Below are 17,980 nucleotides of genomic sequence, written 5' to 3'. Positions count from 1 at the left end.
CAACATATCAATATTTTTTACTAATGGATTCGTCTTCGAGATATGAGGCTTAAAGTGCAGTTTTCATATGTTTAAAGTATGAATTCTCCTCGTTTTTAGGGAGAAGTCGGGCTCTGATCAGAAATTAAGCCAACTTTGCTCGCTAATATCTAAATTTCATATCTTCTAAATTTCTTTAAAATTTGGAATTAAGCTTTTGGTCAGAGAAACTTCTTGTATGTGCAATCTTGAGCTTATATATTGAGAATTGGAAAATTTCATGCCATTTTTTGCTCTGTCTGATAAGCCTATTGTTTTTAGTAGGAGTTCATTTTTGGCCCGGCCATCGCTCGATAAGGTCTGATTGTTCACAAGCTTTAAATCAACACATGGTTAGAAAAGTATGTTGAACGACTATGTGAAACAGAGTAATTGCGCTAAAGCAAAAGCGACGAAGGGCTAACGCTCGAAACGTCAGCGCAATTACTCTGTTTCACAGAGGTGTTTAACATACCTCACTCTCGTCTAAAAGCCGCATTGTCACCAGTTTACTTCCGGTCGATTACGTTACAATCTCCGATGATTTTTAACGGAAAACAATGAAAACAGTGTGTCTATTTGAAGTTTCTTCGAGGGTGTGATCGATAACTTAGAGCGGATGGCCTGTTTTAACAGGCCATTAACATTTAAAAATATCTCGGATTCTAATATATTCTTTTGTCTTTTAACGGTTGAGGTTTCCGTCGGACCTCCGGAAGTAAACTGGTGATAATGCGGCTTTAATACACCACGCCTACGCAGACCATCTAGTTTTTATACATCTTGTCTTTAGTCTTTCTAGTTATACCATTACCTGATTGTACGCAATTTAGAAGTCCGCTTCTTGCAATTTTTTTTTCTAACGAGGTTAGTTCTGCGAGACCTTGGCTGCTTCACAGGGAAAGGGAGTTATTTTTTCTATAAAACATTGGAAGCCAATGTTTTTATTTGATATTGGAAGGCACATAATATGATAATATATTGAAATAGCCATTTATAAACAAAGTTGAACACTCTATTTACCAAATATATTCGAAGTTATAGCATTGGCTCCCCCAAATAAGCCGATGAAAATAGATGCTTTTTCACACTTGGTACTTTGCTAGGATGATGGTCGCTGACAGAGGCTGTTTAAGCTATGTCTTTAAAAATGGAATTGACGTTTATACCCTTTTATTTAGCCAATAATTTCTCTTAATACCACGCAGTTAATGTTTGTTTTACACAACTAAATACATTTTCTTTGCAGGTTGGTGCGAACAATATATCTTCCAATTTAGAAATGCAGCGCCTAGCTTCCGGTTTACAGCCCTATACCCAGTACCCTTTCCTCGTATTGGCATGCACGGACGCTGGGTGCACAGCAAGCCCAACAGTTACTATTCGAACAGCTGTCGGAACTCCGTCCGAGTTCTCCGCTCCACGGGTTGTCAGCCTCGGTTCCCGTACGGTTGTGCTGGCTTGGGATGAGCCATCCAAACCTAACGGTGTTATTCAAAGGTACGATATTAATTTTAACTGCGCATGCCCTTGGAGCAAGTGTCCTTTGAGGCTACGCTATAGTACTATAGCATGGTGCTACACGATAATCGTGATGGCCAGTTTCGATATTCTGGAATTCAGCTGTAAATAGTTGATCGTTGACCTTTACGGTACAGCTTTTACTAAAATTAATATATGGTAAAAAAAATAAATAAACCAAACACAGATCTCGCAATTAAGTAATTTTCTTTTTTATTTTGTTTTACAACTTATATCGAACAATTTAATTTCTGATAAAAAGTCATTCGTGCTCACTCTTAAAGCAGTTTGAATTGAGAAATTCCTCGTAAGCTTACGATTCTCACAGGGAGCTCTAAGGTTTGAATAAAGTTAGAGTTGATTCTGTTGATCGCCATCTTAAAAAAGAGGCCTGGGCCCTAACGTTTTAGGTCATCACTGGTTTTCCGCGCGCTCACCCCAGGCCCCATTAAGCCATAAAGAAAAACGACAGTAATTGATTCATATGTAGATTAATGCTCTTGTATTTCTTTATCCTAGTTACGAGGTCCTGAAGCGTGTCTCGTGTAACTCGTGCGAGATGCCAGCAAACGGTACGAGCGTAGGACTGGAGCGAAGCTACAACGTGACTGGCCTCGCCCCTTACGTCACGTACGACTTCATCATCCGCGTCTACAATACACGGTACAGCGGCATGTCGGACATCAAGGCCGTCATCACGTCAGCTGAAGGTGAGAATGTCATTTGACTTTGTGATTCCCTTAAGAATGTTAAACAACTTCTCCTTCGTTATTGTTTGTAATTGAAAATACAACGGTTTATTTGAAAGAAAAATTCAAAATAGCCACCCTCGATTAAAGACCGATACTTTATACGATATTTGATTGAATGTTTCTCAGTTAATTGCTCGAATTAGCCGATGTAAAAGATTCTTTGTCGACATTTGGCGGGAGTATAAAATGGCGGCGTGATTGGCCTTCTCTAAAGAATGTCGATCAACCACACTTTATTATTGTTTACATTAAAAATAGCTCGGTTTATTTGCAAGAAATCTTCAAAATAACCACTCACGATTGAAGTTTAATACCTTATTAACGATATTTAAAGTATGTCATTTACTTGCTTGAATTAAAAAAGTATGTCATTCACTTGCTTGAATTAGGCGATTGAAATGGATTCTTTTAGGGAGTTGATATTCTGCGGATATTCGGCGGCGTGATTGGCCTTCTTTAAAAGTCCTGAAGATGGACTGCCTATTCATATTAGCCTATTGCGGGTGTGTCCTTTGTTTATCTCTATTTTTTTCACGTTGAATCAGCAAAGCGACTGGCAAGCATTCCATACCGTTCTTTTACCTCCTCAAATGACGATAAAGTGCGATTACTTCCGGCCTTTCGTCCTTATTTGAGGAGACCAGGGATTTACAGTCCCCATTGTAATGACCCAGGATTTTGCACCCACAAGTCTTTAGTTGACCTGATCTAGGATTGAGCGAAACGGATTTATTTAAGTCGTGGCCGGTAGTAGCAGAAGCTTTTAAGCATGAACCCCTGTTACTAACTAGAAAAATACTTCAAATTTGACTCTCTAGTCCTTCGGCGTTTACTTATTGCTTTTCGTCTGCTTTTCATGGTGCATCCAAAAGTGCCCCTACCCCTTCACTCTTTAGTGGACCCTTAGACTAAACTTGGTGCCTCTCCTCCCCAGACCCCGTGGCTGTTGGCACACCTCCTCTTGTCAATGTGACCGGGTTCCACGTGTCGGTGGACTGGAGCAACTGCTTTACATTGAACGGGCCTCTTGACGAGTACCTACTTCTCGAGGATGGGATTATCGTGTATTCGGGAAGGAGGGCATTCAGCGACTTGCCAAACAGGCCAAGAGGAGGTGAGATAAAATATATAATGATACATTACCTGGGAGTGTACTTGTGGGCTTATATTAACAATTAGTCTACGAGTTCGAGTTTTCTATTAGTCAATAGATAGAAAACGAGAACGAGTAGTCTAATTGTTTTAGTATGAATCCACTCACATACTACCTTCAAATAAATGACGATTTTAATAATAATTCTCAGTAATAAAAAACACAAACATTAGCATTTTGCAAAATCAAAACAGCGCACAAAATCAAAACAGCTCGTTTGAAATGGCGTGTTTTCAAGTGCGTGCGCGAGCGCATGCAACCGGTGTTTGCAGCGCACGCAGATAATCGAAGATTGAAAACTTTAGCTTCAAAACCCTGCAGTCTTCGTTACTTTTAGTTTCCTTTTTTAAGGGTGGAAAATACATTTACAAGAAAAGATTGTGAACCAAATTTCTCGAATTTGAATCAAGGTTTTTTCTCTCCTTCGCTTCAAGTGGCTTTTTCGCCGACTTTTTCGCTACTCACTATCTATGGCCAAGAGACCAAGTGAGTACGGGAGCCAATCAAATTGCGAGATTCGTGAAAGTATGTGAGTAGATTTATACTAAAATAGGTTAGCCACTTAGTGTAGGTTCATCAAAAAGCAAGGGAGCTTTATATTGCGTTATATATATTTATATATACGTATAGTATTTCCTTTGCTGCGATTTTTCTCTTAATTGAGGCTGCACTCATCATGCCCCTGCCACAATACATTGTTACAACTAAAACATGGAGGAAAGTCTATTTGATGGGCACTCTTGAGCGAGACAAGTGGTCACTTAATATAGGTATTTACAACACATTTTCTTGAGAGGTGGAATTTGAAAGGTTGAACTGCTCATTAAATGACATCTTTAGGGTTTTTTTCTTTCCTTTTGTTTTGCTTTTTACTCTTATAACGAGCTACTCATTCCACAGAAAAAACATACGCCGTCAAAGTGACCACCATCGTGAATGGGGTCAAACGAGAAGCCCTGGCTCCTTCCATAACCGTCACTGTACCCAAGGAAGGTAAGTGTCTCAGCGGGGGCCTGGGGCGAAGAAATCACGTGAGTTTTTAGGTGGCAAACTAGCGCTCGCTCAGGCTTTCAGCGGTAAGAAAGCAGCAACAAAAAGTAACTTATTCAGCGCTTACGAATAAAGACATTTTTTTCATAGAGGGTTTATTTTGATGTTCATTTTGGTTTATTTTTTTATTATTTTGGCTTGAATTTGCCACCCAAAATTCAGGTGACCCCTTACATATCAAGAAAATTGAGTCGTTTTTGCCAAACGCGGTCACTTCCATATAAGGAAACTAATATACTCCTTATTTGGAAAAAACTGTATGATTCTTGTATTTTTTTAGGTGAGCGTAACCCAGGGGCTTCGTAAACTTTATGACTTGTAACCAGAAGAAAAAAACAGTTACTGTGACCATCTTTAGTTAGTTGAGAAGGTCCCAAAGACCCCAAAACGACAACGTTTTCTTCATATGGTCCCTATTGGTCAACGAAAGTGAAATGCTTCAGTATGAAAGGACAAAAGGACGTGGGATAGGTGGATTGGGAAAGGGCTAACCTACAGAATATCGTCTCGTTTGATAGTAGTTTAAGAGTACTAGATACTCCCGTTACATTGCTACGCCGAGTAACTTGCTCTAGACGTTGATGCTTTTTTGACTAAAACTTTCAAAACTATTTTATTTATTGAGTCAACAATACAAACATAGACATGCAAAACGGAAGCTAACTCAAAAGAAGAGGTGCAACGGGACACGGAGTCCCATGCTCCCACGATGTTCCACTATATATAATTAACCTCGTTTCTTATCAATCGGTTTATTCTCGTCCAGGCACGGGTGTTCTCCCCACCGCCTCTGCACGGGAATCAGTCCCCTTCTATCGCAGCATCTGGTTCATCGCCGTCATCGTCCTTGTCGCCATCCTAGTTCTCTTCCTCCTCCTCGCGCTATGCCTCAAGAAACGCAGCGGGGACCGGACAGTCTACGTCCGAGAACGCGAGCCCCTTCCACCACGCACTAAGATGCGGTCACGCCCACCGTCCATGTCTAGCATATATGGCACGCCATCTACTGAGCGTAGGGCTGGGAGCGTCATGGTGAGTCTAGGGAAACACTTGGGGTAATTGTACGAAGGAATGTGCGATAATAATCGTTCTCATACCGTAATGATTCGAATAAGCGCCCTCCTTTAAACAAGCGCCCCTTCCACCCCTTTCTCTCCACCTGGAATTTTGAAATAAGCACCCGCTCCACAATAAGAGCCCCTCCCTCCCCTCCCCCCTAAAATAAGACCTCGACAAAAGCACTATTTGAATAGTGTAAATCTATCTATAAACAATAAAAACACCCTCAATGAATGTACTTTAATAAGTCTAATGACATTTTTGCTGTCGTTTTAGTTTATCGCAAATTAAATGTATTTCTCAATTGATTCAGAAGCTGGTATTTTCTCCAAAATGAATTAAGCTTCCACTCTCCAATATGCGCCCCCATTTAGAACTGAAAAATTAGTTAAGCATCCCCCGCTTATTCGAATCATTACGGTAACACAATTTGTCTTTCTAAAGATAAAAAGTATGATGATCAAACAGGAATAGCTTCTGAGGGAGATGGTTTAGTTCCCCCCAAAAAAATGGTAGTCGAACCATATTTATTCTCTGGTTAACGAACAATTGTATTTGGGTATTTTGATTGATTCAGAGAGGGTATAGTATATTCCAAATGTTTTTCTTTCATTGAAGGGCTTAACTTTAAAAAAATTATTTAATTGATGGTCAAAGGTATTTTAATAAACCTGGATGGTTATTTTGCTAGAATATACTGTCGAATTGAATCGAATCAAGATCATGATAGATTTTCCCTCTATATAGCGTTTACTCTTTTTTTTCAAATCTGTAATCCCCTCACTCCAACCGGAAGTGACGTCACATGCTAATGCTTCCTCGCCATGCCTCCCTAGGATCTCCAGTACACGAATGGCGGCCCATTCCAGGGCAGCACAGTCGCACTATTCGATAGCACAGAGCAGCTCGGTAAACAGGATTACAACCTGTACGACCGGTATAACCCGTATAACCGGTCGCTGGACCTGACAGACGGTAGCGTGCACAAGTTTGGCATGGACGAGAGCTCGGACTGGGATGGGTTTCTACGCACGTACAGCAGAAGCAAGGACTCAGGGCTGGTGAGCTGACCGGGATTTAGATTTTAAAGCTGTTGATTGTTAGTTTGATAGTAAATGATTTTTTTAATTCCATTTGCCGCCCTTAGCGATTAGAAAACCCAAAGGCACATCTTCTCCTCCCAACGCTAAAGGCTGGTCTTTCGACCATAATTTGGAATTTCGCTTTACCGATTTTCGGATTGATTTAACCATTTTTCTCCTACACCGCCCTTTACCATGATAAATCTGCCTCAGACCCAAATGCCAAGTAATGGCGATTTGACCTTCACTTAAACGCTGTAGAATGTAAATGTAGATAAATGTTGATAACCTTATTTTTCTGCCCATCCATAACCATTATAAACCCGATGGCGCGTCTGCCTCAGACATGTGAGATGTAGCGTGCGACCTCTTTACTAAAATAGCTACCTCGAAAATCATTGTATCTCGCGCTGCGAAAATGCAGCGAGAATGTTTCTCGGAAAGCTCGAAAATCATTGTATCTCGCGCTGCGAAAATGCAGCGAGAATGTTTCTCGGAAAGCTCGAAAATCATTGTATCTCGCGCTGCGAAAATGCAGCGAGAATGTTTCTCGGAAAGCTCGAAAATCATTGTATCTCGCGCTGCGAAAATGCAGCGAGAATGTTTCTCGGAAAGCTCAAGAACATTGTCGTGTCGCGCCCTACATGGTTTGGTAGTGTCTAAGCTAGGGAACATTTAGGAATCATGTTTCACGCTACTTGTCACGCTCGATTGTCTCCTAGTTTACCCAGGCCATAATACCTTCTTGAGAGGGGGCAAGCTGTGATCATTATCTGTGTTCTAACGTTTATCCAAACTTTTTTCTTACTTCAATTACCCCTTTACCCCAATTCAGTACACTGACGAAAAGCTGCCGATATCAGACAGCGACGAGGACGAGAACAGTACGCCTCAGCAAAGCTTCAAACGAGAACAGTACTTCACCGACACTCATTTATAGGTCACGTGATTATTAGAGTCTAGTTAATAGTGTCGTTACCATAGTAGCCATGGAGTGGCCCAGGCCCCCCCTCTTTCTGGTCCAGTATAGCTATTACGTCTCAGTCGTTACGTCTCAGTTGGAAACGAATGTTCTTGAGAAATCACTTTGCTCCCTCCCCCACAAGCAAAAGTCCTGGCCATGCCCCTGACAGCATTGCGTTGAATGTCCCAGGGCAAAGCGATTCTTGCCTGCTTTAAATGCTGACGTGAGAAAAATCTAGGGCATTTTTCTTAAAGCTGATCAAGACGGTACGATTTAGTCGTATGCTACTCGCCCGCAACACACCTACAACTCGAGTCGTAGAGTGTAAATCAGCCCACGACCACGCTACGATGCTCGACTACGAAAGTCGAAATGTGTAATTCAGGGCTAAGACATGTCGTAGGTAAGTCGCATACGACAAAATTGCGTCTAAATCAGCCTTTAGATTAGTAATTATTCAGGCTCAGCGCAGAGCAAATAGTACCTTTCAATTGGATTGGTAATTTAGGCTACCTTGAGTTGCTACTTCACTACCTTCAGAGTGTGAATCTGTTTACAATTAGTTGATATTTTAAATATGTCACTGAGAATATACATACATCTGTCTAAGGACAGCGTGTGAATAAGAAATTAGAAGATGATTACATATTTTGCACTGAGAAAATATTTGTTTGTAGATAGTTATTACCATATTGATGGTATATTCCTCTCTTATGTAAACGTGGATATCGCGCCATATCACTACCCGCGCCTTCTCGAGCGCTTGTGTACTTGAAAACTTGATCAGGCAACTGTTTTGATTTTAAGATTGTTTTTATTTTTGCGCAATGCTACCCTGAGGTTCTCGAAGCGCAAAAAGCCCCAAGAGGCGTCCAACTAGTCCCGAGGAGACGGCGGGCGGTGCCGAAAGCGCGACGAACGAATGCCGATGGAAGGGCGAGCGTTTGCGTCACCGTTTGGCCCTTTTTTTAAGCCTGGCCGCGACTAGTTTCTGGAACCTAGGGTAGCACATTGCAAATTCTGCGCGAAAAGCTTGTGTCCATACTTACAGTACACGCTTAAAATTCCGTGCAACAAAATGAAATTGTTAAAGTGTAATAGTCAAGACAGAACAAAAGAGAACAAAAAGATTACAGTGTATTAGTACTAAATAACCTAAATAGTATTTTACGGGTTTTTGAAAACCACTCTATTTCAGTAATATAGTTAATGTTGAGTCTTGATAACTCCCTGTCACCCTCGCAGCCTTTCGTGACACGTCACGCTAGGCGGCGTCAGTGTCGGGCAGGACTTGAACACGAGGGGAACTAAAATATGGCTCGAGTTAATCGGGAAACCTAGTTTGCAAGGGCTCGTGTTACCGAGGATTCGAGTTATCCGGAGTTAATTTTCATTGTTTTTAGTATTCTTCTCGTATACGAGCTGTTCTTTGCACGATACTGGCTAGCTTTGCTTTCCATCGGATTCTAGAGCTCTTTTGTCGCCCCTCGTTACTTGCAGCCAATTCTTAGGCTGTCTCGCATCAAATCCAGCTTTCCCATACATGCACAACGTATAACAATCCTTTTCCTATATTATTAGTAAATCGCTATTGCATTCTGTATTTGTATCACCTGTAGTATTTGTTATATTTGTAAAAATATCTTTTTCTAATAAAGCACAATTAATAATGAATTGTACAAGCCTTAAGAGTTAAGAGGTATGTTTTTGTCAAAGGAACGTACATTTTTATGCTTAAGTATATATATATATTTTTTTACATTTATGTTTTTGTAAGCTTGTTGGTACTAAGCTTCGCTCGCAGGCGTCGCTGGCTGCGCGGCCACCCTTTTTATGACGTCAGCTTTTGGTTTCCCGCTTGACCCCAAAAGTGTCTGCCACTTTAAATCCGAATGAGTAGAGCTGACCTGGAGTAGACTGGGAACGAAGCTTAGCTGGTACTTCACACGTACAGTACAGGAACAAATAAGTTACGCCAATCAGGAATAAGGATATATCGACTCAGATACACAACGAAAATAAACAAGTACGAGATGGCTATTTACTTTACTGAGCATATGAAAAAGATTATAACGTGTGGGAAGAAAGGTACATGAGGTCGCGAATGTTTTCCAGGTGAGGTCATCTGTTGTAAAAGTTGTCCTCTCCTTTTTTGTCCTGCCATAACTTGAAAGGCTTGTTGTCAGCAGCGAAGTATCTCGACTTCCTGTCTGCCTGCTAATATGTCCACAGGAATTGCCACTTCAGACACACAACCACGCGATCCTCCTGATCCATGAGATACGCCTTCACACTGTAAAATCCCTGTAGCGCGCAAAAGAATATACTATCATCAGTGAGACCTCGATATAGCGATATTCTCGATAACAGGGACAACATCTTCGGTCCAAGTCTTCTTTACAATCATCTTTGTTCCCAGTCTCTGGGGACGAGGCTCCTATACAGGCGTTCTGACCTTTGTCACACTGTGCGTTGCGTGACTCAAGCGTTGCTCAAGTGCATAGCGTGACAGAGGTCTAAACGCCCACTCTGTTCTTTTCTTTTCCACTTTTTAGTCTGATTCTTGATCTAGTCTGATTTTTTATTCTTGCGGATTTCTGGTTCTCTGCTTCCTCCTCTTTCTTTTTATTTATTCGCTAGTGTAAATTGGCGTTCGTTTAGAGCGCCTGAGGATATCATGACCATAATGTGTAGTTCCAGAAAATATCCATACACCCTCCCCCATGGAGGGGATCGGAAATTCCGGGTGTGTGTGTGGGAAGGGGGGGATCAAACGTCCAGGAATTTCCAGAAGAGGGGGGGAGGTAAAATTCCCGTTTCTCCTAACAGTTACTGTATTTATTTTTTTCCAGGAGGTTGGAAATTCCAGAGGGGTGGGAGTTTATACCTCCAACCCCCGCCATAGAGGGTATGGATATTATCTGGAACTACACAATCTCACTTACCTTGCTAGAGTAACGGACATTCATAAAAACATCATTCACTCTGATAACTTGTAACTCTGTATAAACACCAAGATTCGAGAGAAAGATGCAGTCAAAAAAACACTAGCACTTGCTCAGGATCATTAATCCGCCACGTATCTAGTCACGTCCGTTGAAGGAGTAGAGATAGGAGCAAGGTTTGCAAAGGTAAACGGGAAAGAAGGACGTTGCCGTGATCTTTTGATCTTTTAAATAAGTGTACTGTATACCGGCTTAAAGCTAAGTGAGAAGCACTAGAGAATTGGTGTCATGCTTACTTCCTTTGAGCATCGGACAAATATCATTATGATATGAGCACATATTCTCCCTCCTCGCACTAATGAGTAGAATCCCGTCCATGTACACCTCGACGACTCCCGCCAAGGATAGGATGTCATGCTCTAGACGAAAAGGACATCAAGTGTCACGCCAATTAAATGTGTAACGCAATCAATACACAAAATATGTCATGCAAAGTAGCAGACCTCGAATTATTGTATTGGGGTGGGGGTGGGGGTGGGGGCACGATACAGAAACATTAAGAAAACAATGGGGGGGGGGGGGGCACAGCCACACCCCTACTGGTCTTTTACTTATAATTTTTGAAAATATCGGAGGGACACGAGCCCACAGTGCCCCACCCCCTGCTACGGCCATGTTAAGTCACTCATAGACTCAAATAATTATTGTGTTGTGTAGAGGTCTTATATAGTTATAATTTATTGGGATTTCCAGTCAATATACTCTTTTGTATAAGACCCCAATAAAACTGTCTTTCTGTCCGTCTAGACACTGCCACCGTAGTCGAGGAGGGAAAGTGTGACAGAAAATCCTAGAGATTCGGCCAATCAATACAGACAAATACCCGGACAAACGTCACGCAACCAACAGTAACAAATGACAAATAGGATACGCTTTCAAGGGTCACGCAAAAAGCGGCAATGTGACGGTAACCAAGACTAACAATGTCACACAATTCTTACGCCGCCGTCAAGGGATATCTTTACTGGATTGCCACTTAAGACAATGAATGTCACACTTTTCTGAAGATCGAAAACGTGGCCGTCTTCTTAGACCCTGTCCCCACGTATCCGTTTCCGTTTGAAAACGCAACCTTTTTGTTCCGTTTGACAAAAAGATCCGCGTCCACACGAAGTGTTTTTATTTTGATACGACCCGTAGTAGCTAACCCATTGGGTAGGGGGCGCTTATTTCATTTCGGTGGAAAATGAAAACAAAATTAAGCAAAAATAAGCGTACATAGGTGTAAAGAAGTTGAAATGATAATAAGTAGAACCGTGTTGTAATGTGAGGGTGTCTATGTGAGCTAAATAAAATTAAGATTGACACCATTCAATTGGTGCTTTTGTTAGGATCTTTTATAGTGGGAGGGAAGGAGGGCGCTTATTCTGAAATTCCAGTTCGAGCGGGGAAGCGCTTATTTGAAGAAAGGCGCTTATCCGAATCATTACGGTATTATTACTGGTCACCGAACGCACTGCCTACTTACTGGGCGTGAACGTGAGTACTAATAGTACCGGTCACCAAACGCACTGTCTACTTACTGGGCGTGAACGTGAGTATTAATAGTACTGGTCTTCCAAATCTTAGCTGTCGGTGGATAGCGGTCAATGACAAGGACGGATCATACGGGCCTAAAAAAACATTCATTTTCTGGTCAGGATACCTTAAGATGGTAGTTTACCCTTAAGGCATCTGATAGATCTAACCTGTTCCCAATAAATCACATTGACTATGTTGTCAAAAGGGCTCGTAAACGCCTTTATGCCTTTACGCGTCTTAAAAAAGGCTGGTGCCCCTAAGTCTGATATTGTTCTAGTTTATTGTAGTATTGTGAGGCCTATCCTCGAATATGCATCTCCCGTCTGGGCTAACCTGCCAGATTATCTGTGCCTACTTGTAGAAAGTGTACAAAAATACATATCAAACTTTTGGTGTTATTCAAACTCGCTCGGCCGCTTTTTTAGAGACTGAGACTAGGAGCTGTGTAACCTGGCAAATTACAAATGGGTTTTCTCTGAGCTATCCAAGATGGCGGACGAAGAGCGATTATTTTTGGAAAACAGGGCTATTTAACCTGAGATTTCTGCTTATAGAAGCGAAAAATACCTATTTTTCTCATGAAATACCCCTGTAGGGGCTAGATCTTTCTTCTGCCAGCCTAACTTGTGGAAAAAAGCCCTCGTAGGTATTTTAATCGACTACGTCCTTGTGTGATCCTGATGCTGAAGAGTACAGAAACACCCGAAGGACGAGAAGCTAAGTATTCCTTTCTAATATTTCCGTTTTTTGTTTGTATAATTTTGGCGCAATTCTTATCTAGATAATCTTCACGGGTTGTTTTTTGGGGATCATCTTGCAGAATCTCGGTAAACTTAGGCGGGAAGAGGTTCAAAAGTTTAGTCGTCTCGTTTGCTTGTTCATGATAGATATCTACTAAAATGATGGTGCAAGGGTATTTGACAAATTTTTCACAAGGTCCTCCATTGAAAAAACAAAGATTGGCTTACATGCTACCTCAAGTCCGTGAAATCGGGCTGTGTGATTCTCGGGACTCTAGAATCGAAGAGCTCGAGAATCAGCTGTCAGAGCTAAAACATCGACTCGCTGATGTTGTCAAAGAGAGAGATGGCATGAGAAAGGAGCTAGGCAAGGAAAAAAAGCCCTTTCTTCAGCCGAGAAAGCCTTTTTGTGACCTTGAGCCAAAAGCTCAATTTCACAAAAAGTCAGAGATTAAAAAATGGCTTGAGAAGCAATTTGAGAAGCTTCCAACAGATTGGAAAGTTGTTGAGGTTTGTTTAGAATTTTTGTACACATGGAAACAACCTAAATTTACCAATTCTGTTATAATGGCATTTGTTTATCATAAAATGTTTCCTTATCTCTAGGTTCAACTTGAAGTTGGTCAGTTTTGCCCTACATTTCAATGTTTCCTTATCTCTAGGTTCAACTTGAAGTTGGTATGGTCAGTTTTGCCCTACATTTCAATGAGAGGGTTGAGCCTGAGGAGATTGACCATAAAAAGATCCAAAGAGCTCTCAAGGTAGGTATTATAGAAGTACATGTACAGTACTGTAGGTTTCTTATTTTTTCTATATTTAGATTATTTTTATAATCTCAGGCCAAAGATGATGGTGATGTTTCTGACTCAGCATACCATGAGCTAAAGATGGTAGCTGGGTCCAGCTTGCCATCACTGTATGGGATACAGAAAGAGAGAAAAGCTCAAAATGCAATCATTCCTATTACAGAATTTGAAGGGGTTAGTCTGTTGATAGTCTTAATTCTGATTTGCTTTGTGCACAGCACATTTTGCATCCTTTAAAACAAGCAAATACTGTACAAACCCAATAATTCATTAAACAAAGTTTCTCCTTTCAGAATGCAAAAGGATGTTCAAGATCCATCAAGGACATTCTAAGTTATAGTTCAGATGTCATTGGAAATGCAGGGGGCAATGTTATAACCCTTCGGTTTTCTGGTGATGGTAGAAAAACCACCAAAAAACTCGGGAGTGTTATGACAACCTTCTGCTTTCCAGCAGAAAACTCTGTTAAAAGAAGCCCAGAAAGGGAATACTGTATATCTATATATGATGGTGAGTTGGTTGCAGCTAATTTATTGCAGCTGTAAGCGAGAACAAATCTTCCTAATGATATAGTCAACTAAAGCCATATATCTGTGAACACTTTTTATTATAGGCAAGGAGTCATATGACATCCTAAAGGCGACCTTGAGAGGGGTTTTTGATGAGATGAAGGCCCTAGGGAGAACTGGCATTCTTGTTAATGGCCTTGAATACACTATTGATTGGTAGGTTTCATTTTTTTTGCAACCAATAATCTTATGATCTGGCATTAAACAGGACATATGTAACTTTTATCCCTTTTTTAAGGGTGATGTGTGCTGACTGGAAGTTCATGGCGTGTATTCTCGGAATTAATAGTCCCTGTGCCTTGTACTTCTGCATTTGGTGCGAATGCAGCAAAAGGATGATCAGAGACTTTTCTAGTAAGTTTTTTAATTTTGTTACTTATATAATGAATGTTATGTAATGAATTAAATGATTTTTGTTTTTATGAATTATTCCATTGTCAGCTATATTATAAATAACTAGATAAATTTGATAAAAATTTCAGTCCCACAATGGCCCATAACCAGAACCTTAAACCAGTGCCGTGCACGTGTTGGGTGTCCAAATGCCAAGGGAGTTCAATGTTTACCTCTCGTGGACATTGAATTTACCAAGGTCATACCCGACACCCTGCACCTCAAATTGAGGATCATGGGAAAACTTCTCAACCAGGTAAAATTATGCTTATTTAACAAATTCAAATCTCCATTGAGCCATTTTTTAAAAAAGTTCCTGGTATATATTAAACTTCTAGGTTGCTTGCTGGGCTATAGAGCAGAATGTTAAAAAAGCCATGGAAGAAGCAATAGAAGCTTTGGGTAAATAAAAATTTCATGTATAGGGTAAATGGGTATAGGGGATGTCTTATGGTGATAATCATTTTGTTTTCTTGCCATATTGTATTTGCAGGTGTGAGGTTTTGTTTCTATGATGTCCAGGATGACAGTGGCAAAACCACAACCAAGTGGAGCTCTTTGGATTGTAAGTAAATAACTGACTAATAGAAAAGACTGTTATAATAACTGAAACTAATATGAAATTACTATAAAGTTTCGTTATTTATTTTCTTTGAATCCTCTTTTCCTTATAAAGGTGATGATTTGGAAACTATCATTAGGGGGCTTGATATCCATGCCTTCCTAGGAGACATGGAGAACAAGTCCATCACCAGCCTTGACTGTCTGACCAAAGCCCAGCTAGTGGAGGAATGTAGGAAGTTCCATCTGAGGTCGACAGGCACCAAGGACTTCCTACGTGCCACACTCAAGGATCATCTTGACCGCAACAACATAGTGTTTGAGGTATGATTTTTATTTTCATTATAAAAAAGACCAGCACACCCAGGATACTACTGTGTATAAAGCTAATTTAACAATTGCTTTGTGTTTTGTAGCCATCGTCCACTCCCACTTGTGAGAAAACAGTTCTTAGCATATCAGAGCTGACACAAGTGTGGAAAAGTTTGATGGTCCTCACTGATGCTCTTGGGGCAAATCCTGGAGATGAAGCATATCTTCGAGCAGATGCTTTTCAAGAAAAGGCCCGCCAATGGGGAACCAAATTTAGAAAGGCCACATTTGATGAGGTAATTCTACATCCCTGTGGTTAGTTGAACTGGCAGGACACAAGCCTCATTTGATCATATGTCACTGAAAAAATAACAAGTAGATATATTATTTTAATTGTGCTTTCTTTTATCTCTCCACAGGATGTAATTCCATATATACATGGTAAGATTAAAATGAGATTCCTTAATTGACTTGGGATCTCCGAGACCAAGTAATTTTATGCATTTTTTTCTCTACAGTTCTTGTTTATCATGTCCCCCAATTTTTGGAGATTCATGGCACGATCCACCAGTTCAATTGCCAGACAGTGGAAAAGAAAAACCACATGCAGAACAAGACATTCCACAGGGGTAGCCAGAAAGGGGGGAAAAATAGCAACTTCACTGTACAGGTAATTCCAAGTGAAAAAAACGTCATGTTATCTAGACTAATCGCTTGCTACAACTGTGTATTTTTATCTCTATAGATCATGGAGAGGGAAAACAGAAAACTGTTCAGTAGGGAAAATAATTTGGAAAGGGTCAAGAGAAAATATCAAAAGCAGTGAAGACAAAGAAAAAATGTATTTATTTATTTATTATATTTTTGGTGCTATTTATTACTGTTGTAAATATCACTATTTATAACTTGTATAACTATTTGTACCCACATTATTATATAAAGGCATTAAAACCATCAAAACAATCTGTATCATTCCCTGGATCTAAATTCCCCCTCTTTATTTTCGACTGGAAATACAGTGAAATCGGTTGAAACAGATGTCAACAATTAGTTTATATAGAGAGATTTTAACTTACCGAGCCATAGTTGTGAAGCATATTCCGTCTACGCCGTACGAAGCTGATCTCCAAAAAGCTCAGCGGGGGATACTTGCGCTCTAGCGGTCGACACATACTAGGCCTTTCTTCCTCTGACCCATATTCAGAGATGTAAGTACAACGGGGACACGAACTATGATCATAATTTATCCTTAGCTCGTATCCTCATGATATCCACATCTTCGAAGATGAGTCAACTTCACATATTGTACTCGAATCTGGCAGTTGCCGAGCCATAAACTCCGTACCAATAACGGTGCCAAACTCGACAGCAGTGCACGGGAACCGAATATTACGGGTCCCTGAAAAATCCAGCTTTCGTGAGGTAGCAAAAGAAAATGTCCCTTTACCAAACAAAGCGGAAAAACCCCCCTTTGAAAGTGGGACTTTCACTTGTACTCTCCGAATGAGTCCCGTGTCATTCTCGGGTGTACGAAATTGGAGCTCATCGAACAGTGCATGTCGAATCAGCCACAATTCCTTATCCTCGGAGCAAAGAATGGGAAGCTTTTCTCTTGCTACCTCACTACTGTCGGGGTTCCCAGCATTCACGGCTAAATAGCATGACAACTGCGGATTCAATGAAAGAGAAACCGTAGAATTATATCTATCGCTGTAGCCTTTCCATTTCACAAAGGCATAGTCTCCCTCAACGTTTAAAACTCTCTCTATCTCCCAGACTTTTTCTTCTTCCTCTTTCTCTTCTTTCACGTACGTATCAACTGAGGAATGGTCTAAATATTTGACCAAGCGATCCGGTTTCTTTATAATTCTTCCACTACGAGTCTTTAGGGAATCAGTGTTTGCCGCCATGTTTGTTGGAGAAGCGCGAAAGGGGAAACTCCAGTACTTCTAAATATGGGCATATATGACCATATAAGGCACAGCGAACGAAGGACACTATCCGTGGGGAATATGTTTGATATGGCACTACGCATTATCTAAGGACTGTAGCTTAGGGAAAGGTCATTATTTATCGGGGGGGGGGGGGGGGGCTTAGTTAATTTTTTTTTCGACCCTCCCCCAATCTAGAGCACAAAACATAGTGACCTTCTCCAAATAAGGTGACCAAAAACCAAAACAAACCCTAAAAAGGTAACAAAGCGTATTATTGGTTAGTTTATTTAAATTATACTCTAGTTGTGCGAAGCTCTACGTACGGCACGTTCTTCCAGGAGCACTAGAAAATGATATAACCCTATGTATGAGTGCAGAGCACACACGTGTAACAAGAAATTGCCCACACATGTAATTAAACCCATAATTGTAATAATGAACAATCTATGCAGTCAAACAAAAAAAGGAGATGATTGGGCACTTTGCCAGGAGGAAAAATATATGCTTTATTTTTGTTAACCGAAATATGGCCTAAATGTC

At 40.7% G+C, this 17,980-nt stretch overlaps 3 protein-coding genes across 6 annotated transcripts in view; 2 read left to right on the top strand and 1 right to left on the bottom strand.

Moving 5' to 3' along the window:
• Positions 1-9,273, top strand: part of LOC5518951 (usherin) — a 46,498-nt gene extending 37,225 nt beyond the window's left edge. For 2 of the 3 annotated variants that reach the window (XM_048729753.1, XM_048729751.1), the window contains exons 32-38: positions 1,268-1,518; positions 2,059-2,249; positions 3,226-3,405; positions 4,345-4,437; positions 5,261-5,526; positions 6,390-6,614; positions 7,471-9,273. In XM_048729753.1, the coding sequence (XP_048585710.1) occupies positions 1,268-1,518; positions 2,059-2,249; positions 3,226-3,405; positions 4,345-4,437; positions 5,261-5,526; positions 6,390-6,614; positions 7,471-7,575 (1,311 nt within the window). In that variant the 3' untranslated portion in view covers positions 7,576-9,273. Of the gene's footprint in view, positions 1-1,267; positions 1,519-2,058; positions 2,250-3,225; positions 3,406-3,878; positions 3,950-4,344; positions 4,438-5,260; positions 5,527-6,389; positions 6,615-7,470 lie in introns of those variants that run through there. The other variant, XM_048729752.1, reaches the window with a different exon arrangement.
• A 3,235-nt stretch (positions 9,274-12,508) lies between these two features.
• LOC125568268 lies at positions 12,509-16,469 on the top strand. 2 transcript variants are annotated; one of them, XM_048730114.1, is made up of 13 exons: positions 12,511-13,626; positions 13,705-13,845; positions 13,965-14,181; positions 14,285-14,396; positions 14,479-14,594; positions 14,723-14,889; positions 14,972-15,035; positions 15,127-15,198; positions 15,310-15,518; positions 15,611-15,802; positions 15,926-15,947; positions 16,025-16,176; positions 16,252-16,469. In XM_048730114.1, the coding sequence occupies exons 1-13, from the start codon at positions 13,546-13,548 to the stop codon at positions 16,330-16,332; spliced, it is 1,626 nt and encodes a 541-aa protein (XP_048586071.1). In that variant the 5' UTR covers positions 12,511-13,545; the 3' UTR covers positions 16,333-16,469. The 2 variants fall into 2 exon arrangements, with proteins under 2 accessions (XP_048586072.1, XP_048586071.1); XM_048730115.1 differs by lacking the exon at positions 13,705-13,845 and having other exon boundaries at positions 12,509-13,626.
• Positions 15,513-17,525, bottom strand: LOC116615625. The gene is made up of 2 exons (XM_048730116.1): positions 16,583-17,525; positions 15,513-15,866 (listed from the first exon to the last, which is right to left on the bottom strand). Exon 1 carries the CDS (start codon positions 17,414-17,416, stop codon positions 16,769-16,771), a length of 648 nt encoding a protein of 215 aa, XP_048586073.1. The 5' UTR covers positions 17,417-17,525; the 3' UTR covers positions 15,513-15,866; positions 16,583-16,768.
• Between the last annotated feature and the right edge of the window lie 455 nt (positions 17,526-17,980).

Source organism: Nematostella vectensis, chromosome 7 (assembly GCF_932526225.1).
Source record: "Nematostella vectensis chromosome 7, jaNemVect1.1, whole genome shotgun sequence".
Taxonomy (NCBI): domain Eukaryota; kingdom Metazoa; phylum Cnidaria; class Anthozoa; order Actiniaria; family Edwardsiidae; genus Nematostella; species Nematostella vectensis.
This window is presented reverse-complemented; position numbering and strand designations above follow the sequence as displayed.

Excerpts from the sequence above, each read along its gene's own strand:
- LOC125568268 (XM_048730114.1), top strand. The coding sequence starts at position 13,546 with ATGGTCAGTTTTGCCCTACATTTCAATGAGAGGGTTGAGCCTGAGGAG. Across the intron at positions 13,627-13,704 it reads AGATCCAAAGAGCTCTCAAG|GCCAAAGATGATGGTGATGT; the intron begins GTAGGTATTATA and ends TTATAATCTCAG. Across the intron at positions 14,397-14,478 it reads CTTGAATACACTATTGATTG|GGTGATGTGTGCTGACTGGA; the intron begins GTAGGTTTCATT and ends CCCTTTTTTAAG.
- LOC116615625 (XM_048730116.1), bottom strand. The coding sequence starts at position 17,416 with ATGGCGGCAAACACTGATTCCCTAAAGACTCGTAGTGGAAGAATTATA.